The sequence below is a fragment of the Narcine bancroftii genome, chromosome 7 (assembly GCF_036971445.1).
Source record: "Narcine bancroftii isolate sNarBan1 chromosome 7, sNarBan1.hap1, whole genome shotgun sequence".
NCBI lineage: Eukaryota > Metazoa > Chordata > Chondrichthyes > Torpediniformes > Narcinidae > Narcine > Narcine bancroftii.
In genome coordinates this window covers 170198462-170225790 of record NC_091475.1, presented here as the reverse complement: position 1 = coordinate 170225790, position 27329 = coordinate 170198462, and the positions used below count along the sequence as shown (strand labels likewise).

Here is a 27329-nt window from a genome sequence, read left to right as displayed (position 1 = left end):
ACTGAAATATTTTGCTTGAGAAAAATTGTCACTGGTTGATTCCTTTGGAGTTATGAAACTGTGCACATAACGAGTCAAATAGGTACGATTAAAACAGTGGTTTTCAAACCTTTTTCTTTCCACCCACATACCACTTTAAGCAATCCCTTACTAATCACAGAGCACTGATGGCATAGGGAATACTTAAAGTGGTATGTGAATGGAAAGAAAAAGATTGAGAACCACTAGTCTAATCAATTATTTCTGTGGAAATATATTTTAAATATTCATCATATATTTTTGTCCATATAATGACATAAAATGGCTACCTATTCCTAAAGTATAGTTGTGGAATAGTACATAAATCTATGGACATATAAGCTTCAATTTATTCTTGTTAATTTTGTGTCTTTTTTTAACAATAGGTATCAACATGTTGTTTGGAGACCTGCTTGTCCTGGGGGGTGCTACTCTTTATGGAATTTCTAACGTTAGTGAAGAATTCATTGTGAAAAACTTTAGCCGAGAGGAATTCCTGGGAATGCTTGGCTTGTTTGCAACACTCTTTAGTGGTTTACAACTGTAAGGAATAACAATGTATTCTCAATTGTTTAATATTCTCTAGTTATAAGCACAATGTCAGCATGTTTAGTTTCTTTAGCAGCAATACATTTCACTTTTTAAATTCAGGAAATGTGAGGGTATACACATGTCTGCATTTATATTACAGAAAGAAGACAAAATGAGAATAATAAAAGGTGTATTAATATGTTTTGGGCATTGAGCAAATTGCATATCCTGCTTTTTGTTCACTATTTATTGGTTATCCCAGGACAATGCTGTTTCCTCAGGAAAGTAAGCCTTGTATTCTACATGAAATCAAGCAAATCCATATTGAATGTTTCCTAAAGATAGTGGAATCTGAATTAATTGGTTTAGTCATGTGTCATAAAACAGCCCATATCAAAACCATGGTTTGAAATGTATCTTATTTGTTATGTTCCCCTGGATGATAATTATTTCATAGTTTTGAAAAGATTTACAATGTGTATAACTCACTGATTGTAAATGACATTCTTATCATTGCTTTTCATTGTAAAACGAGGACAAATATTATTTCAGCACTTTTATAAAGCAATGGGTGATGTTCTTAGTCATTGAAACATGAAATACTGAGTACAGAGGAAACAGAATAATTTTCAGAATAGCAGAAACCACAACCTTGTATTCAATCAGGTAATTTTTAGATGCATTGAAGCCAATTAGTGCAATTTTTTTTTCACACAGTAAGTCTAGAAAATATCAGACTCTGGTATAGTAACACAGGAAGTAGTGCCGTTGCCTCACAGTTTCAGTAGCCCCTTTTCCACTGGCACATTGTCCCAGGAATTAACGGGGAACTAACTGGGACAGGGGCCAGTGAAAAAAGAAAACAGTCAGTATGCTGGCATTAAATGACATCATTTCATGCCAGAGACTGACAGCCTCCATCCCTACTTGTATCCCCCGTGTCAGATGATGCTGGTGTGCCAATTAAACCAGTGGAAAGAGGTCAGCAGAAAGTCACCCATTTCCAGTTGAAGGCAGAACTCCCTGATCCTCAGGGATGAGTTGTGTTCAGTAGAAAAGCAGTTACCACCCCAGTTAAAGGTGGTACAGTGGAAACAGCACAAACAGCTTATTATCCTGGGACACTGCACGCCCAATTAACTGGGATGCCAGTTGAAAAAAGGCAACAGACTCAGATTTAACTCTGACCTGTGATGCTGTCTGTGTGGAATATTTACATTCTTCCTGTGAGTGCATGGGTTTACCCAGGGTGCACATATTTTCTCCTAGAACCCAAAGATGTACTGGTCGGTAAATTAAATGATAAGCTACGTAGTGTAGGTGGATAATAGGAGAATCAAAGAGTGTAAATAGTTTGTAATAGTCTTGTACATTTGATATTTCTTTTAAAGCCAGACTTTCATTTTTTTTCTGTTGTAGAGGCATTCTGGAACATAATGACATTGCAAACATTAATTGGAATTGGCAAGTGGGTAAGCATTCATTTGTGAGAATTTCTACCATCTGAATATTTCCAGTGAACTGTTACTGAAGCTTTTTGGGGTTTGCATTATGAATATAGTTTACCAACTACAAATTCGCTGACGATACCACAGTAGTCGGTCGTATAAAAAGGGCGATGAGTCAGCACACAGGAAAGAGATTGAGAACGTGGCCGAATGGTGCAGCAACAACAATCTCATACTCAATGTCACCAAAACCAAGGAGCTGATTGTTAACTTCAGGAAGGGAAAACCAGATTTGTACAATTCAGTGATCAATGGGGGATCAGAGGTGGAGAGCAGAGCAAATTTAAATTCTTGGGAGTCTCTATCTCAGAGGATCTTTCCTGGACCCAACACACTAGTAGCATCATGAAGAAAGCACACCAGTGGGGGGCGGGGGGGGGGGAGCGAAGGGGCGTGGCAAGATGGTGTAGACAAGGGATGTGGGTGGACATCTCTCCCAACAGATTAAAGAAAAGCCCATTTTGAAATTCCCTTCTAACAGTATAAAAGTTTTAAGAAAGTATTATAAGTGGAAGCAGGAATAATTATGAAGAAAAATAGAGCTCAAATGATGAAGAAACCAATTTTAAAGCAATCGGTAAGTCTGGAAGAGGCGAGGCCTACCTCAGAGCTGGATCCAGGGGATTTGAGTAATGTTCCTCCTCGTCCCCAGCGATGACAACTGGTGACCGTGGAACTCTGGGCAAGATGGCATCGACATCAAGCGACGTTCTTCCTCTGAAGCTGAAGAAGTAGCACACATGAGCACCTCTGTGCACTCGCGCACTATACCAAGCATTTTTTTTCCCATGGTGGGGGTGTAGACTGGTGCCTGCCGACCCAGTGAGTCTAAAACCCATGGGGGGGGGAAGTAAAAGAGTAATTGTGGTGGAGGCTGAAGAACTGGGGGCAGGATCTGCAGAAATGGTTGGAGCTGAAAGCTCAGAGGAAGAACTGGAATTTAGTGAGGAAGAAGAAGATGAAGAAGAAGGGTTTCCTGCTCATGGTCATCCTACAGCTAAACGTAAAGATTATTTTGAACAACAATTTCAAGCAATGTCTCAACAGATTTCTTTGGGTTTTAAATCTGTGAATAACAAACTTTCTAATGTTATGGAAGAACTAACAACTGTTAAAGCTAATGTAGTAAAATGTGCTAAAGTAGTGGATAAAGTACATGAGAAGATTAAGCTGGAGGACAGTGTTAGTGATATAGATCAATGTCAACAGAAGTTGAATACTTTTGATAATTCTTTCACTGGATGGAGAATAGAGAAAAATTATTTATTGATTCTTTGGAAAATCAGAGCCGAAGAAATAATGTGAAGATAGTGGGAGTTCTGGAAGATTTTGAAGGCTCTGATCCAGTAAAGTTTTTTCAAAAATGGATTCTAGAAATTTTAGGATCCGACACGTTTCCAGACAGGTTGGAATTGGATAGGGCCCACAGAGTGATTAGAAGGAAATTGCTGCTCAGTCAGCCACCTCTGTTTGTTTTGGTGAGGTGTTTATGCTATCAAGACAGAGAACTGATATTAAGATTGGTGGTTCAAAATGCACTACAAAATGGAGGCCCATTGATGATTCAGAATAGAAGAGCGTTTTCTTATGTAGTCCTTAGTCAAAATATTATTAAAAGATGTAAAGAATTTAATTTGGCAAAAAGCAGTCCTCTGGCAGAAAGGTTATATATTTGCCTTCAGATTCCCTGCAGTTTCAAAGGTCTTCTATGGGAATATGAATCTCAATCTTTGATGATGAGGCAGATGCATTGATTTTTGCCAATTCTTTACCTGATCCTAAAAAGGGTCAGTCTTCATCTTCTCAGATGCAAAAATCAAATGGAGTCTCGAGAAAGAAGGATAATGGGGTGCAGAAGGTGAAAAAGAAAGCACAGAAAGACCAGAATGATGAGACGTAAAAAAAGGAATGTACTGATTCTGAATAGATTTCTATTGATGAGGAGCAAGTGAATAAAGAGTTGGAAGAAGCTTATCATATTGAACATTTTGTTTATACTGTTTTGCTGTTTCTGTTTGGGAGAGATGCAAAATCTCATTGTATCTCAAACCGAAACCATTGGTCACTTTATGACTTAGGCTGCTACCCGTGTTGTAGAGGGGGGTAGTACAGTAAGTACTTTGTAGGGTTGGGAGGGAGGGTTTTTTTAAATTGTTTTGGGTTTTTTCTCTTTCTTTTTCCTTTTCTTTTTACTTTGTTGAGGAGATGTTTTATACAGATAGGGATCCAGCTACACAGGTTAGGATGGTTGTGAGATAAGATGGCTAATTTAAAATTTGCCACATTTAATGTGAACGGGCTCAATAATCCAATTAAAAGAAAAAGAGTGTTAGCTTATATTTAAAAAAATTAAAGGTTGATATTGCATTTTTGTAAGAAACTCATTTAACTGAAAAAGAACATTAAAAATTAAAAAGAGATTGGGTGGGTCAAGTGTTTGCTTCCTCTTTCAATTCTAAAGCTAGAGGTGTTGCAATTTTAGTTAATAAAAATTCAGTTCAGAATCTGTATATAAATCATTAGGAAGAGTTTTGGTAGTGAATTGTAAAATTTATTCAGATTCTTGGACACTTGTGAATATTTAAGCACCTAAATGTTGATGATAAGATGTTTATTCAAGATGTTTTTCTTAATTTGGCAGAGTCCTATGATCAAATTATGATTGGGGTTGATTTTAATTGTTGTTTAGATCCTTTAATAGATAAATCTGATAAAACAATATCTAGAACAAAGATGGCTAAAAAATTTAATATCTTTAATGAAAGAAATGAATTTGTTAGAAATATGGATGAAATTAAATTCGAAATAGAGGGATTATTTGTTTTATTCAGCTCAATATGATACTCATTCTAGAATTGATTTTTTTTTTCTGTTACTGGCTCAGTTATTAGATAATATGGTATGGTTGAATATGTCTAGAATTTTGTCAGATCATTCATTTGTTTTATTGACATATGGAAAAACAGAAAAAAATGAATTCTATATATCATTGGAGATTTAATCCTTTAATATTAAAAATTAGGAATTTTGTAAATTTATTACTGAACAAATACAACAGTTTTTTGATATCAATAGACAGTCTGTGGATAGTAAATTTGTATTATGGGATGGTATTAAAAGCATATTTAAGAGGCCATATTATTAGTTTTATGTCTAAACTAAAAAAAGCAATATTTAGTTGATACAGATACATTAAAGAAAAAAAAATGTTTTGGAAAAATAATATCAAAGAAATCCATTTAATAAAGAGAAAAAAAGTATAATTAATTTCTAAAAAAATTGAAATAAATACATTACAAACTTATAGGTTTGAACGTTTATTGCAAATATCTAAACAAAAATATTATGAATTAGGAGAAAGGGCACATAAAGTCTTGGCATGGCAAATGAAATCTGAGCAAGCATCTAGAACAATAAATGCTGTTAGAAAAAATTTGACAATTTCATATAAACATCAAGATATTAAAGAGGAGTTTTGAGAATTTTATAGGAAAGTATATACCTCAGAAGTTGAACAAGATCAAGTTAAAATAGATAATTTTTAAAGTAAATTACTATTTACTCATTTTGAATGAATGGATTAGGGAAGAATTGGAGAAACCGATAAATCTTAAGGAAATTACGGCAGCTCTTAAATCAATGCCAAATGGTAAATCTCCAGAAGAGGATGGGTTTACTACAGAATTTTACAAAAAATTTCAGAAGTTATTGTTTCTTCTGTTTATTGAAGTTTTAGAGCAAGCTAGAAAAACACAATCTTTACCAGACTCTTTTTTGCAAGCTATTGTAACAGTATTTCTTAAGAAAGATAGGGATCCTTTGAATCCAGAGCCATATAGACCAATTTCATTATTAAATGTTGATTATAAACTTTTGACTAAGGTTCTAGCTAATAGATTAGCTCAATTTTTTTTACCAACGTTGATTCATATTGATCAAGCTGGTTTTATTAAAAGTCATTATTCTGCAGATAATATAACTAAATTAATTAGTTTAATTAATGTTTCACTGGAGAAATCCAAATTACCAATAATCTTATCATTAGATGCTGAAAAAGCATTTGATAGGGTTGAATGGTGTTTTTTATTTAAAGTGTTGGAAAAGTTTCAATTTGGACCAATGTTTATAAGTTGGATTAAGCAATATATAAACATCCAAAGGCTAGAGTTGTGACAAATGGACTTTTATCTGAGTCCTTTAAGTAAGTAAGATCAACTATACAAGGTTGTCCTTTGTCACCTGCATTATTTGCATTGGTGATAGAACCTTTAGCACAGTTAGTAGGCAGGGTAGTGGTATAAAAGGCATTAAAACAGGATTGGAAGAATTTAAGATTAGTTTAAGATAAATAAAGAAATTGGTTCTAAAGGTAAAATATCTAGATATACTCCTATGTATCAGAATAACTTTTTCATTTTATGGTTAATAATCACTTTCTTAAAATTTGGGATCAGAAAGATATTAAGATAGTAAATAATTGTTAAGAATTAAATCTATATCTTTTTTGTTATTATCAAATTAAATTGTTGTTTTATGATTCTTATGGGAAAAATTTGGCATTTACAAAAGAGTCAAAATTTGAAATGATAATTTGAGAAGGTGGAAAGTAAGGATTTATACCTGAAATGTATAAATTATTGCAACAGAAAATGCCTAAAATAAATTTACAAAAGTCAAGATTAAAATGGGAAAAGGATTTAGGAGTTGAATTTAATATAGATCATTGGAAAACTATTTGTAAAGATAGCATGACAAATATTATTAATGTTTGATAGAGAATTGATATACATCAATTAGACTTGAAAATTATAATTTTATACATCAATTATATTTAACACCAGAACAATTACAAAGATATAATTTGATTTCTTCTGATTTATATTTTAGATGTAAGAAGGATAAGGGGACCTTTTTATATTCAATATGGTTATGTGAAAAAGTTCAACCTTTTTGGTCTTGGGTTAAGGAATTTTTACAAGATATTTTGAAAAATTAAGTTTTCTTTGGATCCAAAAGTTTTCTTAATTGGTGATATAAGTATAATTTGTTTGAAAAATGATTTAGACAAATTTCAAATAGCTTTTTTAAGATTGGCTTTAGCAGTAGCGAGGAAGTATATTGCAATTATGTGGAAAGAGCAGAAATTTACAGAGATGGCATTCAGAATTAAGATCCTGTATTCCTTTAGAAAAAAATCATGTATAATTTGAGAGATAAATACTCTACTTTTAGGAAGGTTTGGAGCCCTTATATGGATTATTTACATTTGCAATTTTAAAGATTTGGATCTAGTTGTGGCAGGGTCTCCCCATCACATGGTTCGGTTCTTGTTGTTTTTGGTTATTTTTCCTCTTCTTATTTTCCTTCTTTCTTTTAGGGGTCAGTGATGTTATAGTTAAGGGTTGTGATGTTGGGAGGGGGGTAATGTTAGTATAATGGGATAGGGGTAGATTTAGAGGGTATTTTTTAATATAAATCATGTTTGTTTTGAAGGCATATTTTGTATTATGTGAGTCATTATGATTATTTAAATTTTAAATAAAATATTGAAAAGAAAGCATGCCAGCACCTCTACTTCCTCAGGAGTTTGGGGAGGTTTGTTATGACATTGGAAACCTTGGCAAATTTCTACAGATGTTTGGCAGAAAGTGTGCTTCATCACATTCTGACATGGAGACACCAATACCCCCAAGCATAAAGCCCTGCGAAAGGTAGTGGACACAGTCTAGGACATCACAGGCAAAACTCTCCGCATCATCAAGAACATCTACAGGGAACACCGCTATCAAAGAGCAGCAGCAATCATCAAGGATCCACACCACCCAGTTGCTCCCAACAGGAAAGAGGTATAGGTGGCACAAGACTCACATAGGTTCAGGTTCAGCTTTTACCCCTCAACAATAAAATTCAATCAGGGACTCATTTGAGGAATCTTACTTTTTCACTTGTTGTATGTTTTTTTTCTCTCCTCTCTGTTGTTTACATTTCTTTACATGTGTACATTGTCTACAGTTTTTTTTTTTGGACTTCCAATAAGTGGTAATTCTGCCTCCCTCACAGGAAAAAAAGAATTTCAGGGTTTTATGTAATGTCATGTATGTCATGTGACAATAAATATGAAATCTGGAAAGAAAGGATTCCCTCTTCTCTGTTTAGCTTCAATGAAATTCATTAATTTGTGTGGATAAAATTGTTCTTTCTCAATGCCTGGCTTCTTTTTCTAATATTTACCATGCATTGTTAAAGCTGGTAAATTTTAGCTACATCCCAGTTTCACAGAGCCTCAGCAGCCTTTAAGTGCAGACAGTTGTGATGCAAGATTAAATTGTGAATTTCAGGCATCACATTGAGGCAACCCTGTTTCTCAATTGATCTGAGTAATGCAGCAGTTGAAGATCTCAGCTGTGTACTGAAATCATCTCTACTTCAATAGTTGTTCATCAAGAAAATCCAATGCCTAAATTTGGCAGCTTATGTTGTTGCAAATAGGAGAAAAAAAATGGCAGCCAATGTCCTTGCTGGCTCTTGTCTATAATTTCATAGATACAACAAATCTCATAGATTTGTAACACTGTCCTAGTATCCAGTTTTTGCATTATCGTGTGCTCAGGGAATTAAGTTGCTGACTGCAGAAAAACACAAACCTTTAGTAATAATTTATTCTCTTTGGAATTAGATACAATTTCTGGTTTTCTTTTCAACATTCCAAAATTATATTACCTGGAGAGAAACACACTGAAATCAAAATTGTTAGTTTCAGAATCCAGATAGTATTAATTTCACTTCAGAATTTAAATTATGCTCTAGCTAAAAAAAATGTTGACTCCTCTTTTGCTATTTTTCATGTATTATAGTCCCAAATATGTGGATCACATCATTCTTTTACCTCATAAGGGAAGCAGTCACTTGTCGTCAATTTTCTCAAAACTATTGTCTCTCATTTCAAGAAAGTTCCTGCTGTGTGTAATAAATTTTGCAGCATGTTGAGAGACAATTTGATTTCACCTAGTCAGATAAAATTATTTATATATTTGGATAAATACAGAAGAACCCTTATTTGCACGGATATGCAAAACTAAGTTGCACTTACAAAATATGATTCAGGTTGAAGTTAGTTATTCCCTGACAGGATGCATCACCACCCATAAATGTAAGAAACAAACAATATCATTGGATCTGAGAAGGTCATATACATCAGCAACAAAATGTATTTACACAAAATCTTTGAAGAAGCAAAATGAGCCAAGGTTTTTTGCAGGAACATTATCAAGAACATTCAAAGCAGAGCTAGAAGACATTGGAGCGGCTGATCAAAATCTTGGCCAAACAGAAAATATTATGGAACAACTTGTCTCAGTAACCAAGAGAAGACTTATTGGAATTTCCTGGATTTTGTACATCCAACCATTCAAGCACAAAAAAGAAGTTTCTTGTACAGCAAAATGACATGACACAACATCGTTTAAATTCGAAGTTTAGTGAAAAGAATTACAGGTCCAGTGGAAAGCACAGCAGGCAATATAAGGGAGCATTTAAAAGAAAAGATTAAGAAGCCAGTAAATATAGAAATATTGGAGGGCTGGATTATTGCAGCAGATTACAGGGACAGAATGGTACAAAATCATGTTGGGATTTGAAAGCAAGATGTCACTTTACCAGGAAAACCTAACGTGGATAGAAAAGCAGATACTTTAAAAGTAAAATGCAGTCATGGATGTTTGTTAAATGCTTCTAGATGCAATAAAGGAATCAGGACATGATAATTTAAAAATATATGTGTAGAAATTGATTCCAGGTAAGTGGCACTAAATATGTTATGTAGTCAATTATAGTGGTGTAAAATTATAGCTGAATTTCTGGTATTATTTGTTTAAAGTGATTATTAACATGCTTTGTACATTCCTCGTAAGGTCAGCAGAGGGGTATACTTCTTGGGGTGAAGACAAGTATAATCTACAACAAATTTCATTTTAAATAAAGATAGCAAACCTGATAGAAGTTGGTGAATAAGTAGACTTTTTCCATCCTGTGTGCTAAATGGTTTTATCAAAATGAGGAAGAAAAAATTCTTTCGAATTGGGTCTGGTCTGACAGTCTGAGCACTGGGAGGACATTTACTTGTATTATTTTGAGTCTCTTTTTGTTGCAGTCTTATTATTCACTTCATTTGCTGTCTGCATGTTTGGATGGTACAGCTTCCTACCCATTGTGATTAAGCTAAGCAATGCTACTTCAGTCAACCTTGCCATTTTGACTGCAGACCTCTACAGCTTCTTCTTTGGGATCTTTTTATTCCACTACAAGGTAAGTAACCATTCAAAGGATACTGAACTAATGAGATGCATTGGTGGACTTATGGAGAAGAGCACAGCACAGGAACAGGCTCTGTGGTCCATTATGTCCAAGTCAAACTAAAACACTGCACCTAACAAATCTCCCTCCTTCCCCTTCATGTCCATGGATAATAATTACAAATCAAGCAGTTTCCTTCAATATCAAAGAGAAAAGGAAATGGTAATTGAAAATAGAATGACAATGAAGATAAGTTGTAGATTTGAACTAAAAGTTGCAAGGTAATTCTTAAAAAAACTTCTGTGGTAAGAACAACGAAAATGAGGTGGATCAATATACGTGGAAGTGAATTCAGGGAGCAGTAGTTTGTACATTGCAAAAATAATTTATTTAAAATATAGAGAAAGATTTGCATCAGAACAACATAGGACGAGAAAGAGCAAAAGAAAGAAGAGATCTGATTAATAATGATATTGGAACTTAAGGAAATAATTTTCTGGTAATTCCTAGAATTTAGATGATGTAAATTTGGGTTGCAGGTGGCTTGAAACAAGCACAGTGGCATTCTGAGTTAGTTAACAGTTTGAGAGCTAGGACTAAGGTCACCTGGCTAGGATGCATAATTCAAATCTCAAAATTACTAGTAAAGTCATGGCTAGAGGGTCAATGGGAGGGATATAGGACTAAACAGACAATGTCACAAAGGTGGAAAAGGCAATCTTCAGTGGGCTGTGGGAAGAAAACTCTACTCTTGAAAAAAAACACCATGCCATGTTTTGCACCCTGCTTCAAAGTTCAAGGAGCCAGAAGAACGTAAAGGATGAAGGAAGATAAAATTAGTGCTGTTTACAGTAACCAATGGAGAAAGAGTATAATTCACTGGAAAATTACCATTTGTAATATTTCTAAAGGTGAGCAAAAATTAGCAAATGTAATTCCACACTTCTGTATAATGTTAATAAGAGGCAGAAATAATCCTTGGTTAGATTCCAAGATACATGTTTCTAACAAGCATATTAACAAAATTTTAAAAAACAATATTTTCACTAGTAGATGAGGCCTTTAGTGTTGTCCAAATAAAAACTTTTGAAATTACAAGTGAAGACCTTGAGCTTCAGGTTGGTTGAACCAACTGGATTATACTTGAACTATCAGACGCGACCTTCTCCTAGTATTTGTTGTATACAGATTGTGGTAGAAGCATGACAAATCAGAAAGAAAGCGAACAATTTAGTGATCTTCCCCCACCCCCTCCGCCCCTACCCACCCCACCAACAAAGTTTTAAGTAACAAATAGGATGGCAAATCGAAGCTTCTTAAAGAAATTCTCTAAAGCATGCCTGGCTTTTTAGATTTTTTTTTCTCCCAATATCAGTTACAGTAGCTGTTCTGAATTTGAGAACATGTTCACTTCAGTAGGTTCATGAACTGGCATTGTTTGATAATTACCAGCAATGTGTTTGTAGAATATAAAGATCAGGAACAAAAGAGGGATCTGAGTGCACTTTACTTGTAATTAAGAGGAATTATACTGGGATTAATTTTCACAGTAGACTTTAATATGTCAACAAATGCTATAATCAAGAGCTAAAAAAATCAAAATTTTCTGGGAAGTATGCCGTACAGATGGCAGATAGATTTTCAGTACTTTCCCCACGACAAAAGGAATGAAATGCTGGTTGTGCCAGAAGATAAGGCAGCACTTTGCCCTTGAACTCTTGCATCCAGTCTCAATTTCAGCCTTTAATAGGTGTTTTGCTATCAAAAATGCAGATGGAGTCTGGGCGGCTAGCTGTTGGTGGGGATGTCAATTCATGTGGGACTTCAAATTTTGGAAGTTCACGATATCAGTGGAAACATGCAATAATTTATTCAAGGCCATAATTGGACAAGATCATAAACATTTTTTTGACATCATTGTAACCAATTTTCAAGGAATTCAAAGTATAAAGGAATTCTCCTTTGATTTGCAGAAAAAATGTTGGTGTAGCAGAAGGAAATATTCATTCTCATCAGTTGTTTAAAGCAGGGGTCTCCATTTTCTTCACTGCCTTGTTCCATCCTCTGGTGTGAATATTTACAACATATACTGTATAATGAGAATAGAATAATCTCTGCTTCATTTGCTCCCTTTACCAAACCATTCCATATTCTGCTGAAACAATGACTAAACCTCTTTGTCTAACAATAATGACTTCAAAATCATAAACCATCAACATCCCACCCAAATAGAAGAAATCAAGTTAAAATTTGTCTCCCTTGTACCTGTTCTTTTGACATTCTTCTTGCTGATTTGTTTCATGATGCAAATACAAAACCAACAGCTTGACTTGTGTGATGTTAGAAACAAGATGGAAATCTATTTCCATAGGGAAATGAAAAAAATAAATACGTATATACTCGTGTAATCATTGATACCGTGTAATAATAGAACCACCCCCCCCCCACCTTTTAGCCCAAAAATCACATGTTTTCGTATGATCTGTGTAAAAGTTGAACCCCCTTTTTTGGCCCTGATTGCTTGCCCATCTGAGCTCCTGATGCCCTGATTGCCCACCCATCTGAGCTTCTGTCCCCGACTGCAGACCCTCACTCTAGCCGCCCGCTCACTGGAGCTCCCATCACTCCGATCATGAATCCTTGCCTCGGCCACCCAAACACCAGACCTCCCGACACCCCAACCGTGGATCCTTGTCCCGGCTGCTCACCCACTGGAGCTCCTGACGCCCTGACCGTCCGCCCATCCGAGCTCCCGACATCCCAACTACAGACCCTGGCCTCATCTGCCAGTCCACTGGAGCTCCAGAAGCCCTGTCCGTGCACCCTTGCCCTGGCTGCCCACCCAGTGGAGCTCCCGATGCCCCGACCGTGAATCCTTGCCTTGTCTCCCCGAACACCAAAGCTCCCGATGCCCCGACCATGGATCTTCGTTCCGGCTGCCTGTCCATCTGTGCTCCCGATGCCCCAACCATTGACCTTTGTCCCAGCTGCCCAAACACCATGTCCTCCGATGCCCTGGCTGCAGATCCTTGCCCCAGCCACCTGCCTATCAGAGCTGCTGAAGCCCTGGCTGCAGATCCGAGCTCCCGATGCCCTGACTGTGGATTCTCACCCTGTCTGCCCACCCATCTGAACTCCCGATGCCCTGAATGCAGATTCACCACCTGGTTCTGGCCATCTGAGCTCCCAATGCCTTGAACGACACAGATACTTAGTGCAGTCAAAAATATGATCCATGTAGAAGTTGACCCTATCAAATTTGACCCAAAAAATAAGTCCAATAAAATTCAACAATTACACAAGTTTATACGGTGTATCCAAATGCTGAGATATCTAATGTGCAGGGGTTTACGGGTATCTTAGTGCATGATTCACAGCAGCCCAAAATGCTAGTAGATCAAGTAGTTGTTAATAATTAAAGGAAATTGAAGATAAGAATAGTGAGATTAAGTTTCAATTATGTAGGGCATTGATGAGACCTCACCAGGAGTACAGTTTATAGTAATGACCTGCATATTTAAAGAAGGATATTTATTTGTAGAAGAGTCTCAAGGAAGGTTTACTTGAGGCATAACCAGGATGAGTATAAGAACGTAAGAGATAGAAGCAGGAGCAGGAGATCTGGCCTGTCAAGCCATTCTGCCATCCAATAAGATAATGGCTGATCTGGTTGTGGACTCAGCTCCTCTTACCTAGCAGTTCCCCAGAACCCTTAATTCCCCTTTCTTCAATTATCTATCTGTCTGTGTCATAAATACATACAATGAAGCGGTCTTTTCTGCATCCTTGAGAAGAGAATCCCAAATTCAGTACTCTCTGGGAGAAGCAGCTCCTCTTTATTTCTGTCTTAAATCTACTCCCCCAAATCTTGAAGCTATGCCCCTAAGTTTTAGTCTTGCCTACCTGTGGAAACAACCTACCTGCTTCAATTATATCCATTCTTTTCATGTTGTTAAATTTCTCTATGATCCCCTCCCCATTCCTCTAAACTCCAATGAATATCTCTCCTCAAAAGTTAACCCCTTCAATCAACCTGATGAACCTACTCTGCACTGTATCCATGGCCATTTTATCCTTTTTTAAGTAAGGAGACCAGAACTTGCACCAAGTAATCCAGGTGCAATCACACCGGTGCCCTGTACAGTTGCAGCAGAATCTCCCTGCTCCACAGAACCATAGAACATTACAACACAGAAACAGGCCTCTTCAACCCTTCTAGTCTGTGCCAAACCATTTTTTTTTGCCTAGACCAACTGACCTGCACCCTGTCCATAGACTTCCATATCTTTCCCATCCATGTACCTGTCCAAATTTCTCTTAAATGTCAAAATTGAGCCCGCTTTCACCATTTTAGCTGGAAGTTCATTCCACATCCCCACCACTCTCAGTGTGAAGAAGTTCCCCCTCATGATCTCCCTAAACTTTTCCCCTTTCATTCTTAACTCATGTCCTCTGGTTTGTATCTCACTTACCCTCAGTGGAAAAAGCCTATCTACATTTTCTTTGTCTAACCCCCTCATAATTTTAATTATCTCTATCAAATTTTCCCTCATTCTTCTATGATCCAAGGAATAAAGTCCTCACCTGTTTAACTTTTCCCTGTAACTCAGTTCTTGAAGTCCAGGCAACATCTTAGTAAACCTTTTCTGCTCTCTTTCAATTTATTGATTTCTTTCCTGTAGTTAAGTAACCAAAACTCCAAATTTGGCCTCACCAATGTCCCATACAACTTTACCATAAACTCCAATTCCCATTCTCAATACTTTGATTTATGAAGGCCATTATGCCAAAAGTTCTCTTTACACCCCTATCCACCTGTGATGCCATCTTCAGGGAATTGATTACTCTCTGGCAATCAAGACCAACATCTCATTTGCTGGCAGCACTGCTGTAACTGTAGTAATGCCAGCGCTGCCCCTGGTGCAAACCCAGGAGGAGTGTGGAGCTGGGATGTGTCTTCAGAGCTTCACCACAGGTTTCTACTGCCTGGTCATTACACTTGATGACCCCATACAGGTTAAACTGTCGGTGAAATGGAATCGGTGTTTTTATTATATTGGAGAACCCTCATTAGTTCGTGCAAAGATGGCACACCTATGCTTGGCAGCCCAGAATATGAGGGTTGTGGGCTCCAGTGAGCAGCAGACTGATACAAAGCACCAGAGCAGGAGAACACTATCCTCCTGAGAAGGAGAAGCTTGGGAGTAGATTCTACAGGATAGGAGACTGCAGCAGTGGATCAGTGAGGGGTTTGATGGCTGAGGACTTGCACCAAGCCACAGGCTGCTGGAGACTGGTTCATCAGAACTAGGTTTCGGGACTGCAACTCGTGACAGAGCTGAGGAAGAGCAGGGCTTCCACGGGGGTTCTGGCATTAATAGATTCCTAAAAATATTGGAGGTTTGGAACCAGGGGCTGAGGATTTGGATGCTTGGAATGGATTTGTGTATATTCTGAACAGTTATGGGACCACCACATGTTCCTGCAGCACATTAGTAACCTCTGATCACCAACCAGGGAAACCTACAATTATCCAAACTCTCTGCCTTCTATGAATCAACTAATTGGCTATCCATGCCAATGGATTACCCCAACTCTCTGCCTCCTTTTGTGAGGTATTTCATCAAACACCTTCTGGAATTCCAGGGAGACAACATTCACCCGTTCCCATCAATCCACTGCATGCTTTATATCCTCAAAGATATAAGTTAGTTAGTTAAACATGACCTGACCTCCTGAATCCATGTTGTGTCTGCCTGATGGAACAATTTCTATCCAGATTTCTTACAATTTCTTTAAGATAGCTTCAAGCAGTTTTGAGCTATAATTACCTGCCTTTGATCTACCCACATTTTTAAATAGTGCAGTAACATATGGTGTCTTCCAATCCGGATGGACCTGTCCAGACTCCAGAGAATTTTGGTAAATTACCACAAAGACATTGCTATAATTTCCACTATTTATTTCGGTACCAAGGGATCCATTCCACCAGGACTAGGGATTAATTTTCCCACACTAGCTTGTTTGTGAAATCTGCTTTTATATTCTGTGATAATGTATTTTCATAATCTATCTTTCCTTTTATCAGTTTCTTAGTTTTTTTTGCTGTCCTTTAAAGTGTTCCCAGTCTTCTCAAGCACCCTTGACCTCTTTGAATGTATGAGCTTTTAATTTGATACCTTCCTGTAATTCTTTAGTTATCCAATGCTAAAAATCCCTACCTTTGCTCTCTTTGTTTTTAACCAGAAAATACTTCAGTTGCACACTGTGAGAAACCTCTTTGAAATTCTTCTACTGTTCCTCAAATGCCTTACCATGTAGCTTGTGCTCAGTCTATGTTAGCTAACTCCTCCCTCATCCCATTCCAGTCTCCTTTGTTTAGGCATAATGTAAGTGCTTTGGATCTTATTTTATCACTCTGTGTAGTGTGAATGGAAGGAGAACATACACTTTTATTAGTTTGTAACTGAGGGTAGGGTCTTACAGTGGTTTTCTGAGGTCTCAGGGTTTAAGCGGGAAACCAGGGTTAAATATGCGTAGATGGGGTGGAGCCGGGAAGTGGAGCCAGCCATCAGTATAACACACCACCAGTGAATCTCAGTTCACTGCATTCTCCCCTTCCTGCAGAATTTAGGGTCTGTGGATGAAGACATTGATTCAGAAAAAAATTTGAAAAAATATACAATTATTTACAAATTTAAGCAGTCTGGGGGTGGGGGGGGGGGGTGGTCTGGAGATCCTGGTGGAGCGCCTAAGCATTGGAAGGCCTTGGGCACCTTGAATCTCCTGGTCCCCTTGTGGGGGAGGAGCGGTGGGTGGGATCTATGGCTCTATAGTGGAGAGGGAATGAATGCACTTTCCTCCTGAACTGGATTCCCTAAGGCCCTGACTGGGGGTGGTGGGAATGAGCTCCATGGCTTGCAGGGCATTTGAGGGAACAGACCCTCTGTTCCGGTAGGTGCCAGGTCCTGATGGAGACGGTGTCCTTCCTGCCACCCGGTACTCCACATAGGTATACATGGGATTGGCGTGGAGCATTTTCACCCTTTCCACCAGGGGGTCAGTCTTGCCTCTTCTCATGTGTTTCCTGAGAAGGAACAGACGAGGAGTTGTAAGCCAGTCTTTTGCCGGGCAATGCAATCGGGGATACTGGTTCTTGCCACAGAAAAATCACTCCCTAATGAGGGAGTGCTCACTGTTAGGCAGTTATTAGGGCTAGGGTAATGGGAGCAGCTGGTCCTTGGAAGAGGACACCTGGGTGAGCAAGCTCACAAGCTTCCAGGTTGTCGTTCTCGAGCTTGGCCTGTTCTAATGATTTGGCCAGTTCAACATGGCTAGCCAGGTCCTTCTTAACTGACTCAAGCAGTCGCTGCCTCATGTACCTTGAGTGGACCCCCGCAACTAGAATATTCCGGATCTGTTCTTGTTCACGAATGCGGCCCGTCACCGCTTTTTACCTGCGCTTGGTGGCAAGTATCCACAGATCCAACAGGTAGTCATCGGTGGTCTCTCCTGGCCATTGGGTGATGTAGAACAAAACGGTGCCTCGCTCAGACCTCGTTTTGTGATTTCGGGTACCTAGACTTCAAAGCCTCGATGGCAGCATCATACGTAGTGCAGTCCCTGATGACTGCATTCCCTTTTATTCCTACCCTCAAAACGAGTGCGGACCTCCTGAGTTTATCAGTGTGGAAGATGTCTCTGGTCATGTTCAGGTAGACCTGGAAGCAATCAAGCCAGTACGAGAAGTCCTCAGCCGTGTTGGGGGACAGAGGGTCTATCAGCAGTATACCAGGCTTGAGTAGCGCTTCCATCATTTAGGGAATAACCTAATAAAATTGGAGCGTGAACAAAAGCTCTCGTGACCAGAGGGAGAACATATACTTTTATTAGTTTACAATTGAGGGTTGGGTCTTACAGTGGTGTTCAGAGGGGGTCAGGGTTTAGGCGGGAAACCAGGGTTATATATGGGTAGATGGGGGCGGAGCCAGCCATCAGTGAAACACAACACCAGTGAATCTCAGTTCACTGCACCCTGTATCTGCATTAGCAATTCAACCATACTGCGATCACTTGAGGATCTATAACAATTAGATCATTAATTTTATCTGTCTCATTAAAGACCAAAACTAAGATAACATTCTCTCTTGTGGGTTTCATGCTGTTCAATATTGAACTCCTCCTCAAAGCTGCCTCCATATGTAGTTTAAAATCCACTTTGACAACTATAGTTCCATTCTTACATATGTCAGTTATTTCTTTATTCACCTGCTGATGAGGAAGGGTTGTATAGGCTTGGCTTACATCCATTGGAGTGAGAGGTGACTTGTTTGAAACATACAGGATCCTGACAGATCTTGATAGGGTGGATGTGAAGTGAATGTTTCATTTGTGGATTCTTGAATGAAGGGTTACTGTTTAAAAAAAAAGGGATACTGATTTAAGACAAATGAAACAACATTTTTTCTCAGGAACTCTTTTCCTCAAAGATTGGTGGAAACAGTGTCCTTGAATGTATTTAAGGCAGAATCTATAAATTTTTGAAAAATAATGAGGTGAAGCGTTACCTCAGATAAATGGGAAAGCAGAATTGACATACAATCAAATCAGCTACAATTCTAATATATTATGGAGCAAACTGAATGGCCGACTCATGCCTCTAAGTTGTGCATTTCTGAATGCACATATAGTAATGTGCAGTCCAGGCAGCTTGTGTAGTGCTGAATTGAAATCCTCACCTGATTTCCCACATATAGCTTTGTTTCTTTGGGGAATTGTTTTCCACCCTCTGTCCTGACTGCCGGCCCTGTGTCCAGGCCTCTTAGTTGCCTCTTCCAAAATTGGAAGTAACTCAACCTAGTCAGAATTAAGTGGAGGACTAGATTGTAATTTTCTGTGGACTCAGAGCTGTCACCTTATAACATATTCTTTCCCCTCTCATGATGTGATTCACTGTATTTTACCTTCTCCCTATTTAAGTTGGAGAGAGAGAGAGTGAGAGAGAGAGAGAGAGAGAGAGAGAGAATGTTAAAATTTAACTGGGTATCTTGCAATGAGTGATGCAGGTTAAAGTCTGTGCAAACTGCAAGGCGCAGCATTGAGGCTTGGAAAAGTTTTAAATGTGAAGCTTTGCTGGACAATTTGAATATTCGATTTTGATTCCAATTGATAGCAATTGTTCGTAGGTGGTTGATAGAGATGGTGTGTTAGTGTAGATGATTAGAGGTTGCATTTAGAGATGTATTTACCAATATGGTTCACATATTTGAGTTGAATGAACTCCTTTTGGCACTATATCTTTGCCTTTGGAGATACATTGACTTCTACAGTTGAGTCCTCTAATTGCCTTGATAGTAGGATCTTAGAGGGCTTCCTAATCCCCTGTGGGAAGAGGTCTCCTCTTCTCCATCTTGTACAATGCCGTCAGGGTTGTTTCTGGATACTTGCTTTTATCTGTGTTCTGTGAGAACATCCAGAATTTATTTAAATTAACTTTCCTTTTAAGTGATGCAAATTGGCTTTAATCAATGCTAACTACCTTGTATGGCACCATGGACTCTCTTGATATAAATCTGATTCATAATTATTTTCTGTAAAATTATCATACAACCATTAAGATGTTTGGCAATTTCACAATGTTAAGAACAATGATGCAAGCTAATGTCCTTTTAAATTTCAAGTAGCAGCTTTCAAGCTCTTTTCAACATTAGTATTGGCAGCAATTTTCAGGAGGTATCTATTGAAACCAAAAGAAAAAAAACAAGCTACCACTGTGATTAACAGCAACCACCTCTGCAGCCTAATAGATGACTTTAATATTAGCTAGTCAATTATATAATGTGTTTGCATTGAAAGTCCCTTTTACAACTTGTTCCTCTTTGTTAAGATGTAATTAAAGGTTAATTCCACAATTTGTAACTATTAGTTGTATCCACGTGTGGGAGGATTGTTCTCCACATTAATCACAAGAGCTAAACTCTTAATCATTTTTTATCTATATTAAGAATAAAGTTATTATGTGCTGAAAAATAGTTGGCATTGCAAACAAAATAGTTTCCAGCTTTAGGAATTTGTGATTGATATGACATGAATTTGTGATTGGTATGTTATACAGTGTAAATCTCATCTCATGCTCATCTTGGATTTCAGTGAGCAAGTCTTAATTTTTGTGCCATTAGTTGAAAAAAATGGATGGTCTGAGATTTTTTGGGGAAACAAGTCACAGAATTATGGTAAACACAGGCCATTCAATTCATTGAGTCTGCTGGATACAATGGTGTTACCAATTATTTGCCATTTTCCAGTAGCTGGTCCTGCAGAGCACTGCTCTTCAAGTACACACCCAGGCATATCAAAAACATGTTGAGGCTATCTATTCCTACCATTTTTTCAGGAATGAGTTTCAGACTCTCACCATCCCCATGTCCTCTCTAATCTTTCTAACAAATGCTTGAAATCTATCCATCCAAGTTTTTGACCCCTTTGCTGGGGGAAATAGGTTGTTCCTGTAACCAGGCTCGCATAATACTTGACATCTTAATTAAGTCCTCTCAGGCTTTTATTCAGAGCTACTGTTTTCAACTCTTGGTAAGGTCCTTATTGCTTTCCTCTGCACCCTCTCCAGATCAATTACTTCTTCCATGTACTGTGGTGACCAGAATTGTATGCAGTGCTCAGCTGTGGTCTTTCAGTCAGATTAGGCACAATTTTACCTTGATGACTGTTCCTAATTAATAAATACCTTTCTAATTGAATTTTTAAAATAAATAGAGTTCAATGTCTTGCTGAAGTTAAACTAACTAGTTATGATTATTTATTTTATCCCTTCCTTTTTTATGAGACAGGACATTTTTAACAATCTTATGGGACCACTTCAGTAGACAGGGAGGATTGAAAAGTTGTAGTCACCGTTCCTGCCTTTGTCTCCCTTGTTTCAGCCAGAAACCTCAGAAATAATTAACTTGGTTCTGGTCATTTTTCCATTTTCAAACATACCAAATCCCTTAATTTTTTTTGCTCTTATCATGTGTATATTTGAATGTCATTATGCTTCTGTTAAAATGAATTACAGTTTAAAAAAAAATCTGAATACTTTTCCCTTCAAATTTTATCATTAGTTTTCAACTTTGTATATCCTGGCATTTGTGATCATTATGGTTGGATTTATCCTCTACAACTCAACTCCATCACATATAACTCAACTCCAGAATCAACAGCAAGCTGCATCTCAAGGATCCGCTAACCCTGTTCCAGTAAATGATGACAATACCCAAGAAGAAAGCAACCATTCTCCTGCTGGACATTTCCCGGCAGAAACACCCAACCAGAACAACTGTTCAACATAAGGGATCCTTAATAACTTTTCATAACTTTCATGAACATTTTAAATCTTTTATGTTTTCCTTTATATGCAGAAACAATTATTATTTTTAACAATTAACACAGAGTAATGACTTTCTAAAAATTGCATTAACCAAAATTTGAGGACAAATGATGGACTTCAGACTTAATTAACAAACTTTCCAATGAAATGTTACTCCTCTTGACTGGCAGAATTAGAAATGATTCATCACAGATTACAATTTAAATAGCATATAGCACAGTAAAAATGCCTACTTTAAAATGAATTGCCTTAGGATTTTAACTTTCCAATTCCAATTCCAACTTTCTGAGGCTGTGCAGTCAAGACCTTTCCCTACTCCACGGGAGTGAATCCACCACATATTGGCTGCATTCTTCTTAAATCTGTGTTTTTCAAACTGCCCCCACCCAAACTCACATTCCACCTTAAGCAATCCTTATGCCATAAGTGCTTTGTGATTAGTAAGGGATTGCTTAAGGTGATATGTGAGTGGGAAGGGAAGGTTGAGAACCACTACTCTGGACCCAATTGTTACTGAAATATTTTGCTTGAGAAAAATTGTCACTGGCCCAATTCCTTTGGAGTTGTGAAACCATGCACATAATGAGTCAATTAGGTACAAATAAAACAATGGTTTTCAAACCTTTTTCTTTCTACTCACATACCACGTTAAGCAATTCCTTACTATTCACAGAGCATTTATGGCTTAGGGATTACTTAACATGGAATGTGAGTTTAGGGGGCAGTTTGAATACGACTGGACAAAATAAAAACTCTCATCGGAAGCAAGGATTCCATAAGGTCCATTGGGAAGGAACTTCAATTCAGATTCCTGGATTGATTATTGGAAGATTTATACACTTGGTAGCAGATTTGTTGTTTATTCCCAAGACTTTTGATTTTTATTTTGTCTCTATGAGCCTTCCAGTAATTTTATTTTAATACCCAAATTTCCTTTTTCTGCTTCAGAGATGGTATATTTAGATACCTTAGACTCTCAATTTAAAATATATATACTAGTATAATCAATATGAAAACCAATTTCATTTGCCCCCTTTGACATTAGAATTGAATATTTTTTACGTGCAGACCATGGCTTTTTTTTTCTGTTTTATTTTTGTTGATACAATAAAACCCCTGTTATCTGGATTTCAAACAACTGGCAAAAAAAATTGCGGGAAATAAATCAGTTAAAAAATACGGAAGATTAAAAGTGGTGTGCCTTGGTGTTATTTCACCAATCATGCAACATGCAATCTTAAGCAAATGGAAAATTCACTTCTCCATAGGTGCTGGATACCAGGGATTTTATTGTACTTACAATTTCTAGTTCCTTTCAACAAAACATGAAAGGTAACTAAATTAACTATTTCATTTTTTTCTAAATTTTGTGTTAATTTATTTAGAGTTGCCTAATTCTCACTAGGATTTAGTTGTAAAAATCTGGCCAATTGCGCACTAAATAGACATAAGTGTTGCAAACTGCTGCACTGAACCTGTGCTAACATTTGAATAATTTGGCACTTATCTTTGGTGGAGAAGGGCTCCTTTGTCCTGTGAGAATGGAGGTGGCTTCTAAAACTAGCAAATCAAATTTTGGTGCATTTTGTGGTGTTTCCTTTGAATGGGATCTCTGCCTGGGAAATCCAATCACAGAGAAGGAAGTAAGTACTTTTATTTTATGATTTATTATGATTAATAAATAAAAAAAAATTAAAAAGAGAAGGAAATAAGTTAACTTAGGGTGCGATGGGAGAACATCCTTGCTCCTTCTAATCAGACAGCTCTAAAAATGGACTTAACAGTTTCAAGCAGTAGATTCCAGTTGCTAAGAGTGTTCCTGACTAATATTAAAATTAAAAGGGGGTAAACATCTGAGGTACGCAGCCTTCCAAAGTACTGAAATGTGGTACCTACTTTATGTGTATAATATGTATATTATATGTATGTATATGTATGTAGGGTACCTTTAAGAGATGGCTTGTATCACATTGTATGACCCCTGATAAACCGTATCCAGATCCTGCTATTTAGTTAAGAGTTTACTGCCTTCAATAAAGGATATTGTTTATTGTTCTACCTCTGTTTGGTGGTTCATATTAGCAGCAATACAACAAAGTCTATCGAAACCATATAAATATCAAGCTTGGTATTTTGCTGCTTCAGAGTACAAACACAGCAATATAATGTGAAAGATATAGGAACAAAGTCCCCTGATTAGAATGGTAAAAATAGCAGGGAGATTAAGAACAACAAAGTAGGCTCAACTACTCATCCTGTGTGTTCTTGGCCATCATGCTGAGGTTGGATGAGTACAGGTCATAGGAGCTATTTATGCTCATCTACCATTTCCACCTCAGAGCCATTGATGCAGAATGGGGAGTGAGCTCCATCCCTCTTCCAGGTCTATGACCAGCTCCTTTATCTTGCTAATGCTGAGGAAGAGCTTGTATCCTGGCAATAAATCACAAGACTCTGTCTCCTGTATTCCTTCTTGTAGTTGTTCAAGATCCAGCATACAATGGTGGCACCATTTGAGAATTTGTAGGTGAAATTAGAGCAGAACATTTGTCCATAGTCATGGATGTACAGGGAGTTTAGTAGAGGATTGAGTTTGCAGACTTGCAGGGCAAACGTGTTGAAGAATATCGTGGAGGAAGTGCTGTCTCTGATCCTCACTGACTCCTGTCTGCAGGACAGTAAATATAAGATCCAGTTACAGAGGGGCTTGTTGAGACTGTTGCATACTTATGCATCCTTTGCGTAGGGCTAGTCACAACTGGTGACAAGTCCGTGGTGACGCTTGAGAAATGTAACGTGGATGTGTGGGCCGGAATGGGGAATTGGAACAATGTAGTGGTTCACGTACATGCACAGTGCTTGGAGGGAGGAGCGTAAGGAGCATCGTGGTCACCTGCAGGTTTACAGCAAATGGAAAAGACAGGGGGTGTGGCGAGAGAGGTTTCTGGGAAGAGGAAGGTTGGTGCTGAAAAATAATATGACAGCAGTTTTTGTGCTGAAGACAAGTGAGTGTGTTCTTTTCATTGTTTGCATTGCATCTATCTAGCAGCCTCAACAAGTGGTGACCCCAATGTGATATGAACACAAAGCCTTCTGATCTGGAGTCAGAAAAGATGTAATTTTCAAACTTTTTAAAATCTGGTATTGTGGGATTAATCAATGTGCAAATTGGCTGATTAGAGAGTTGAGAAACAGCTATTTAACATGGTGCATCTGACATTTGAGGGAGTACATAGGATGACCACCATCATGGAGATGACATTTTCTCAAGACTCATCCCAGGCATGAGCATGGAACAAGCTCATGTGGATCTAAACGATTCTGTGATCTTTTCCTTCATGGTTGAATCACATGGATGCTACAAATAGGTTTGACGAGAAACCGATAAGACACATGGATACAAAAGATGGGAGGACATGCCAGGGAAGTTTTAAAAGACACAAGGCATTGCAATGACTGTTCAAGATGACCAGCACTGGAATTGTCACAACCTATGATGTTTCTCACTGAAATATGTAACAGGTTTGTCCTCCGAAAGTAAAGCACCCCACCCTTGTGTGCATTCAATTCCATCAGCTATTTTGCAGCCATTTTTTTGATCCCATTTTTCCAACTGGCCCAGATACTGCTGAAAGCTTTGAAAGACTTCATCATTGCCCACTACCCTCCAGACTAAGCATCACAGCAAATTTGCTGATCCATTTACCACATTATCATCCATTGATATCGATAATAAATAAGAATAGACTCACCACCAATCCCTGAGGAACACTACAAGTCACAGGCCTCCAGTCAGAGAGGCAATCATTTACTACCATTCTCTGGCTTCTCCCACAAAGCTAATGTCCAATCCAATTTACTACTTCATCCTGGATGCGAAATGACTGAACCTACTTGACCAATCTCCCACGTGGGGCCTTGTCAAAGGCCTTACTCAAGTTCACGTAGGCAACATCCACTAACTTTCTTCCATCAATTTTTATGGTGACCTCCTAGAAAAACCTTATAAGATTGGTTAGCCATTACCAACCATTCACAAAGCCATGTTGGCTATCACTATTACTGTCTATCCAAACATTTGTATATCTGATTTCTGAGAATACATTCCAATAAATTACCCACTACTAATGTCAGGCTCACTGTCCTATAATAACCTGGATAATTCTTAAAGCTTTTTCTAAACAATGGAACAACATTAGCTTTCTTTCAATCCTTTAGCACCTCAAGAACATTTTAAATACTTCTGCGAGGGTCCTTGCAATTTCTGTCTCCTTGGCATCACTTTCATTTTGACACAGTTAACCCTTCCAATCAAAGTAATCAGCAATCTATGCATTTCTCCAAATCCTTCTCTATCTTCCCCAACATGGGAGTATAATTTAATTTGTACAAATTTTGTAGATTATTATAAATCATGATTCCTAAGTATTTAATTCCATCTAGTTTCTACTTAAATTGACTTCATTTTTGTTATCTTTCATAATCAAAATTCATCAATGGATTTATCTCACTTTTATCCATATGAATTTTTTAGTCTGAAACTCTTCCATATTTTTCTAGCATTGTTTGCAATTTCTCCAGCTGGATCAGATAGATATAATAGTACATCATCAACAAATAGACTGATTTTTATGTTCTTCCTGCCCAACTTTGAAGCCTTTACTGTCCAGAGTTCTACTTATAATCTCTGCCAGTGCTTTAATCACAAGAATGAAAAGCACTGGTGACAGGAGCACCCCGTCTACTCAACCTACTCAGATGGAAAACTGCTAACATTTGACTATTAGCTATAATTTTGGCTTGTGGCTTATGATAAAGGGTTTTTATCCAATTTATAAATATTCTACCTATTCCAAATTTCTCCCATGTTTTAAATAAGAAAGGCCATTCTAAGTGGTTGAATGCCTTTTCTGTGTCAAGAGAGACTATAATACTGAAATTCAATTTTGATTTAGCCTTGTGTATCATATTGAATACCCTACTCAGACTATTTGAGGAGTGTCTTCCTTTAACAAATCCCATCTGATATGTATGTATTAATTTAGGTAAATATTGTCCCAGTCTATTGGCTAACGCCTTTGCCAATATCTTATAATTAGCATTCAAAAGTGAGCTAGATCTATATTATAAGGATTTTAATAGGTCACCTTTTTTTCAGTAACACTGTAATAATATCTATTGAAAAAGAGTCCAGAAGAGTCTGAATTTCCACCTTCCGGTCTAGCACTCTCATTATAAGAGGTATCAACAGATCCTTAAATTGTCTATACTACTTGGGTCGGAACCCATCCTCCCCCGGAGACTTATTAAGCTGCAGAGTGTTCAGAGCCTTCTCAATTTCTTCCCTTGTGAAAGGGGTGTCTAACTCTATCAGTTATCCCTCCTCTAATTTTGGAAGCTCAATGTTTGCTAGGAGCTTGTCCATCTCATTATCATCTGCTAATAATTCTGATTTATATATTTTTGTATAGTAATGTCTAAAAGTATCATTAATCTCTTTTTGGATGTATGTTAAAAAAACCACCTTATGTTTTAATTGCATTTATCATCCTCGATGACTCCTCTGACTTCACTTGTCAGGAAAAGACCTTACGTGC

The 27329-nt window shown here is 37.6% G+C and overlaps 2 protein-coding genes across 2 annotated transcripts in view; one reads left to right on the top strand and one right to left on the bottom strand.

Annotated features, from left to right (window-relative positions):
* The window catches only part of LOC138739365 (solute carrier family 35 member F2-like), a 37699-nt gene extending 13911 nt beyond the window's left edge, over window positions 1-23788 (top strand). Inside the window, exons 5-8 of the mRNA XM_069891257.1 lie at window positions 405-561; window positions 1969-2021; window positions 10207-10361; window positions 21467-23788. Of these exons, the coding sequence (XP_069747358.1) occupies window positions 405-561; window positions 1969-2021; window positions 10207-10361; window positions 21467-21694 (593 nt within the window). The 3' untranslated portion in view covers window positions 21695-23788. The remainder of the gene's footprint in view (window positions 1-404; window positions 562-1968; window positions 2022-10206; window positions 10362-21466) is intronic.
* LOC138739364 (uncharacterized) overlaps window positions 12249-27329 on the bottom strand; it is a 48045-nt gene continuing 32964 nt past the window's right edge. Inside the window, exons 5-7 of the mRNA XM_069891256.1 lie at window positions 18618-18763; window positions 12615-12708; window positions 12249-12438 (exon numbers count right to left, since the gene is read on the bottom strand). Of these exons, the coding sequence (XP_069747357.1) occupies window positions 12264-12438; window positions 12615-12708; window positions 18618-18763 (415 nt within the window). The 3' untranslated portion in view covers window positions 12249-12263. The remainder of the gene's footprint in view (window positions 12439-12614; window positions 12709-18617; window positions 18764-27329) is intronic.